This window comes from Antechinus flavipes, chromosome 2 (assembly GCF_016432865.1).
Source record: "Antechinus flavipes isolate AdamAnt ecotype Samford, QLD, Australia chromosome 2, AdamAnt_v2, whole genome shotgun sequence".
In the NCBI taxonomy this organism is placed as follows: Eukaryota; Metazoa; Chordata; class Mammalia; order Dasyuromorphia; family Dasyuridae; genus Antechinus; species Antechinus flavipes.
The window spans coordinates 512,813,443-512,820,834 of record NC_067399.1 but is presented as its reverse complement, the minus strand read 5'-3'; the positions used below and the strand labels follow the sequence as shown (position 1 = coordinate 512,820,834).

The 7,392-nt window shown below is 35.5% G+C and overlaps 1 gene segment (V, D, J or C); it reads right to left on the bottom strand.

The window, feature by feature from the left end:
- Nucleotides 1-4,092: 4,092 nt before the first annotated feature.
- On the bottom strand, nucleotides 4,093-4,806 carry LOC127546855 (T cell receptor alpha variable 20-like). The segment is given in 2 exon segments: nucleotides 4,093-4,478; nucleotides 4,688-4,806. Coding segments are annotated over 2 exon segments (438 nt in total).
- Nucleotides 4,807-7,392: the final 2,586 nt, after the last annotated feature.

Sequence of the window (7,392 nt, the reverse complement as noted above, 5' to 3'; positions counted from 1 at the left end):
CTTTTTGTAGCGGCCAGAAACTGGAAACTGAGTGGATGCCCATCAATTGGCAAAAGACTGAATAAGTTATAGTATATGAATGTTATGGAATATTATTGTTCTGTTAGAAACAATCAGCAGAATGAATTTAGAGAAGCCTGGAGAGACTTACATGAATTGATGCTAAGTGAATTAGATTGTATAATGATTCAGAGATCATTGTACACAGTCACAACAAGGATTATACAATGATCAATTCTGATGGGCGTGGCTCTCTTCAACAATGAGATGATTCAGGCCAGTTCCAATGGTCTTGTGATGAAGATAATCATCTACCCCCAGAGAGAGGACTGTGGGAACTGAGTGTTTTCACTCTATTTGCAGTTATTTGCTTGAATTTCATTTTCTTTCTCATTTTTTTCCTGTTTGGTTTGATTTTTCTTGTGCAGCAAGATAACTGTATAAATATATAATGCACCTATTGGATTTAACATATATTTCTATCATGTTTTTTTTTTAAAGTGCTGACTGACTTTTTCTGAGCCTTTTTTTAAAATCTGTGAAATAATGTTAATTCTTTTACTTACCTGCCTCACAGAATTTTCTTGAGGAAAGTATTTTGTAACCCTAAAGATTTATAGAAAAGTGAGCAATTTATTGAATTCAATTAATTCAACAAGCCTATATTAAACACTTAATGCAATGGATAGATAGAGCACTGGTCCTGAAATCAGAAAAACCCAAGTTTAAATCCAACCTCAGACATTTACTAGCTGTGTAACCCTGGACAAGTCACTTGACTCTGTTTGCCTCAGTTTCCTCAAATGTAAAATGAGCTGGAGAAGAAAATGGCAAATGACTCCAATATTTTTTCCAAGAAAACCCTTAAAAGGGGTCATAAAGAGTCAGACACAACTGAATAAAATGCATTCAGGTCACTGAGTGAGATGGAAAATTTGAATGATAGGATTACTTCTCTTGTATTTGCAGTCTCTTAAGGGGATAGTACCTATGTTGAAATGGATTGAAGGCAATGAGGTAGCTCAGTGGATAGAGTGCTGATCTTGGTGTCAGGAATACTTGGTTTCAAATTCTGCCTCAATATACTTATTGACTATGTTACTCTGGGAAATTATATAATTTCTCCTAGCCTTCCAGTTTCAATAACTGTAAAGTAGAGATAATAGTAGTATAATAGAGATAATAGCTAGAAGCACCTAGCTCATAGGATTGTTGTGAGGACCAAAAGAAATCATGGTCTATAAAGTGCTTTGCAAACCATAAAGGTCCAAGTAAATGCTAGCTATTATTAGTAGTACCTGAAAAGTTCAGATGAGAGAAGCAAAAGGCTAGAAAAATTTGAGAATAGTAGCAATTCACATGTTTTTCATTTGATATTAATTAGGGGAGTCATTATAGCAAGTATCATTATAGCAAGTATTATTATCCTCATTTTATAGATGAGGAAGCTGAGGCTTGAGGGTGGGGGGTTAAATAATTTGCCCACAGTCACATAGCTAATAAAAGCTAGAGTTCAGTCTCAAACCTGTCTTCTTTCCCTACCTAGGTCCAGCGTTCTTTTTCAGTATCTAATGCTATTTCTTTGAGTTTATACTTATTCTTTTGAAAACAGAAAAAAATTCTTATTAAAGCAACTTCACTTTGAACCATGTCTGTATGTCTCAGAGCATTGACTCAGAGCTACAGGGAACCTCTGGTATACAATATAGTCTGCGCATGAGCCTATGACAGTCTTTCAGTTTTTATTTCTCCCTATGGTCTCACGCTTCATTTTAAAATAGAAAATTTCCTCCACTTCTCAAGGGACTTAACTTTCTTAAAGCATTATTTTTCCAAAAGTTTAGATTTGGGGGAAGATATCAGCTTCAGGAGAATGCCAAAGAGACTGGTCCAATAATCTATAGGAGAAAAAAAATCAAACAAACAAATAAACAAACAACATGTGAAAATGCCTGTGCTTAGCCCTAGGACTTGCAGTTTGATGGCTAGTCAATTGAGTTGATATATCAGTGCAAATGTCTGGGAAAAGCATGGCAGGAGGATGATGAGGTGGGAATAGAACTGAATTAGAGGGAAAAAATAGAATGTATTGCATTTGAGAAACTGAGCAGTGCTTTTAACACTTTCAAATTGCTTTCTAGCATACAAACTCACTGCTTTTATGAAAAGTGTGATGTGTATTTTTTTACATTGCCTCCATTTTCCAACCTCTTTTACTTCCCTCTATGCCATCACGGAAAGTCAAATAGCCATATTGTATCAAAATATTTTTAAAGTGATTCTTTAAAGCTAATCAACAATAAAAGAAATCTGGGAATATTTTCATGATTTCAGAATTGTTCAGGAATTTATATGTCAAACATAGAAATTTGTATTTGATTAAAAAGATAATAGGAAGTGATTGGCATTTACTTACTAGGGGAATGATATGCAGGACAATAACCTCTGGTCCAAATAAATCCTTTCCTCATCTTCTCAACCAAATAGCACCCTCCCTCTCCAACTACCTTCTATTTATTTGGTATTTATCCAGTATTTACTTAACCTTTATATTCATACATACACACACACACATATACTTATGTGGTATACTAATCTATAAAATACCAGCTTTTTTTGAAGATTTCTTCTTCTTCTTCTTCTTCTTCTTCTTCTTCTTTTTCTTCTTCTTCTTCTTCTTCTTCTTCTTTCTTCTTCTTGTATTTCTTCTCCTTCTTCTTGTTTTTCTCCTCCTTTTTCTCCTCCTCTTCCTTTTTCTTCTTATCCTCCTTTTTTTATTTCTTCCTCCTTCTTTTCTTCCTCCTCCTCTTCCACCTTTTTCTTCTTCTACTTCTGCTGCTGCTGCTGCTTTTTCCTCATTTTCCTCCTCTTCCTCCTCCTTCCTCCTTTACATCTCCTGAATTGAGCACAATGCCTAGAATATAATAAATACTTAATTGATAGATAAATTGGTATTCCTAAAAGATAAGACAATTTGGGTTGCATCCAAAATATAAAAGAATATTTGTTACATAACTAAAATACATGTAATATTATACATATATATACCTATATCTGGATGTTAGAAATAAAATTCTTAACCCCAAGAGAGATGCAGTAAATGAACAACCTCAGGATGAATGAAGGAGTTTAAACTTTTAATGTACTTCTGCAGAAGCAAGTATAAAAACTCCATATGAGTTCACACACTGGTACAGAAAGAACAAGCTTTTATACTCTCCTCCCTTCAGAGTTCTGGTCAGCCAAAGTCCTTCTGATTTAGTCTTCCACATCCACCCCTTACATGTTGCTCCTAGACATCTTACCCCTCCCTGGTCATACATCCCACGTTCAAAGAGGATGACTCAGTGTGTATAGTTAATATGTATGAGGTTCATTAATCCTGCGTGCTTGCAAAAATCTTGTGTTCTATCATTGATCCCAGCCAGTTCTAGCCAATTTTAGGCCTGCATCCCCTTAAACTAGCATTAGCTGACTTCTTAACTCACAAGGTGATTGGTTGGAGATATCTTAACAGGATGTTTCAGTCCTCCTCCTTGTCCTTTTTTGCAATGTTTGTGGAAACCTACCAACATTTTTACAGGGATATATCTGCATATATGTAGGCACATCTAAGTGTATATAAGAGTATCTTTATCTGAATACATTCATAGAAATAGGCATCTTTGTACACACACACACACACACACACACACACACGCACGCACTCTTTAGAGTCATAATTTTAGTTGTCCATACATCATTTATAGATTAGTACAGTAATATTGTATGGAGGAAAGGTACTTAAATGAGAGTCAAAAGATAGTTATTCTAGTCCTGTCTCTGCCATGATTTTCCCATGGCCAAGCCTTGGATCCTCTGGACATCATCTAAAATGATGAGGTTGGATTTTTAAGGTCTCCTCCAGCTCTAACATCTCGAGAGTACAAAATGTCAATTAAGATAGACTCTAGAGAAAAGCAAACCATTGATCTGGTGACAGTCCACAGGGATCTGTTGCCAAATAAGTTGATTTAGAAACAAGGGATTAAATAATGAGAAACAATAGTGATTTACATTTCTACCTCTTTCGAACATGATTCCTGGTAAATGTCACTTTTGAACATCTTGAGTTGAACTTGCCTTTGCCTTTTGGCCGTAGCCCCACCTGCTAGGTTTATGCACGGGCTCACAGGTGCTTAAGAACCACTGTGTCTCAACAGCGCAGAAGTAGGTGCCTGAGTCTCCCGGCTGAGAAGCGAGGATGTGCAGGTTGCTATGCTCCTTCTCTAATGTGGCTCTAAATCTTCTTTCCTGTTTCTCTTCTCCTTTCGAATACATGGCCAGGAGAATCCTGGGGCCTTTTCCAGGATACTGTCTGTACCATTGTAAACCTCTAAAATTGCTTACTGTATACCTACAGGTCATCGTGACGTTCTCTCCCGCCTGGATGCTCAGAGATGGAGGAGTCTGTTCTATTTTGTCTTGACTGCTTACGCCTGTTTAGAAACATAGTGTTAGATACAGTAAATTATCATTTGTTCAGCATTCCCATACTTTGTTTCATCTAAAACTCCTCAAAAAAAAAAAAAAAAAACCAAGACAAGCCAGGATTAGCCCATTTCTTCTTTGCTTTTAGAGCATGTCCCCAAGGATTTTTGTTATCTGCTTCGTTAAATGACCTTCCCAACACCCATTTTCAACTCACAGTCCAGGTGTAGCCACAAAACTACTGATAAGACTCCCAGGACCTTCTCCATTCTGAGCTTCCAATCCTTGTTGTAGTATTCTAAGGATGCACAACAATAGCGAGCTTCTTCTTCTTAATTTTTGTAATACAAGAAGACTGAAAGTCTTAATTTAGCTGCCAATCAGAGACAAGCCCTTCTCTCAAATACATTCATCTACCCTGCTAAATAAGCCATTCATATTCTACAAGAATATAGAATACTATAAGAATATAGAAACATTGCCATCTTGAGGCCATATTCACAATTGTAATGAATTATTGCCAGTATCTATATCTTTTGGATTAAGTGATCCATATGATGTGCATAGCTGGAAGCCATAGGATGATTATATAAAAATAGAGCTTGAAAAAACCTTAGATATTACTAGGGAGAAGGTCATATAGGTAATAAGAGTAAAGCCAGAGTCCAACTCCATATGTCCAATTCTAAATCCAAGGATTCTTTTTCTGTACTATGATTGAATGATTTTCTTCTTACTGTCAGATGGACTTATGTGTTCATAATATTATTCTATATTTAAAACATGATGCACATGAGAGTACTTTTGCTTGATTATAGACTTAATTTTCTGGAAAGTGGGGCCCTGAAGTTGGCATTTAAAATCAAAATCCAGTCCCAACCTTTCTGATTATTTTACAATCTCATCCCACAATATACTCTTAGTTCAGCCAATCTTGGTTATTTATTATTCCTAAAATTCTGAATTCCATCTGCTGTCTCTATATTTTTATATATACTATTTTCCATGCCTGGAAATGGCAGAGTAATCTCTTTTTGAAAATTAGTCCTTGATTAGGATTAGGCTTCTATTTCCACAGCTCACTAGAAGGTCATGCTGTACATGTCCATTTGGGCTAGAGTTGGCCAGTCCTCTGTTAAAATTCCATAATAAAATTTTTATTATACTTCCCATGTTATTTGTTGCAAATTTTCTCTTCTCTCTTCATGCTTCCTCCATGTCTCTTCCTCTCATCAAATGACAGTATTGTCACTTACTTTTCAGAAAAAAAAGATATTTGTGTCTCACATCTCAGAACCTCTGAGCATTATAAACTTTTCTCTATTTTTCTTTAGCCTTTGAAAAGACCGAACTTCTCCTTGTTAAGGTAAAACTTTCATCTTGTGTCCTTTATTACATTTTTTTCCATCTCTTCCAGGAGCTTACACTATTGAGCTCTCTCATTCCCTAATTTTTTTTTCATCTTTCCTCTTTCTACTATCTCTTTGCTGCCTATAAATATGCTTGCTTCTCATTTCACTTGATTCTGACATCCCCTCAAGTTATTTTCCTGTTACCCTTTCAAAACCAAACTCTAAGGGAGGGTGGAGGGGGGTGGGAAGACAGCCATATGTATGCTCTTTGACTCTACTATCTCACATCTCGCTCAGTTCTCAATCTCTTGTTATCAGATTTCTAATACCACTACTTTTCTTTCAAGCTAAAATAAACTTTCCTTCAAAATTCCTAATTTCAATAAATTATAATAAAATTTAATTTGATCATATATAATTAAATATAATAAAATAAGTTATAATAAATGATAAAGCTGTTAAAATTTTTCTGTTTTCTTTCTTCTTGATCTCTCTTCAGTATCTGACAGTTTTAACTTATGTCCATCTTAGATATTCTCTCCTCACAGGGTGTTCATAACATTTTCCTTTTGGTTTTCTTCTTACTTGTATAATTATCATTCACTCTCCTTTGTTAGATTATCCCTTAGATCCTTGAATCCACCATGAGTGACCCTTGGGTTCTTTTTCTAGGCTTTTTGATCTTTCAATTCCTCTTGTGATGATAACATTAAACTGCATGGATTTGATTATTATTTCTGGATATGACTCCTATATCTATAAATGAAGGATTAATCTCTCTCCTGAGCTCTAGTTTTGTATCACCACCTATTTGCTGGCTACTACATATAGATGTTTTATAAACATTTAGAATTCACCATGTTCAAAATATGTCATCATCTCCTTCCAAAATCCAAATGTCCTCCAAATTTTCCTCTTTCTATGGAGGGCACCACAATCCCACCAGACATCGAGAGCTTTGGATCCGAGCATCACCCTAGATTTGTTAAACTCCCTCACTATTCCTTTCTAATCAGTTTTCAAGTCTTACAAACCACACTTATATTTATACCCTTCTCTCCACTCATATGGCTACCAGTATTGTTCAAGGCCTCATCGCTTCTCACCTTGACTATTCCTATAGATTCTTAATTATACTGCCAACATCACTATCACTCTTCCAATAATGCTCTTCAAAGCTCTCAAAATAACTTTCCTGAAGTATGTTTGATCATTTCTTTTCCTTGATCAAGAGTTTTTAATGTTCCTATATCACTTCTTGAATAAAATTTAAAGCCAAAATCTAGCTCTAATCTTTGTGATGATTTTACAGAATCTTCTCAACTTTTACCGTTAGTTCAACCAACCTAAGTCCTTAAAATTTTGCATTTCATCTCCTCTCTCTGTTTTTCTCTCTCTCTCTTTCTCTCTCTCTCTCTCTCTCTCTCTCTCTCTCTCTCTGTGTGTGTGTGTGTCTCTGTCTCTCGCTGTCTCTCTGTTTCTCTGTTCCTGTCTCTCTTTCTCTTCAAAGCTCTCAAAATAATTTTCTTGAAGTATAAGTTTGATCATTTCTTTTCCTTGATCAAGAATT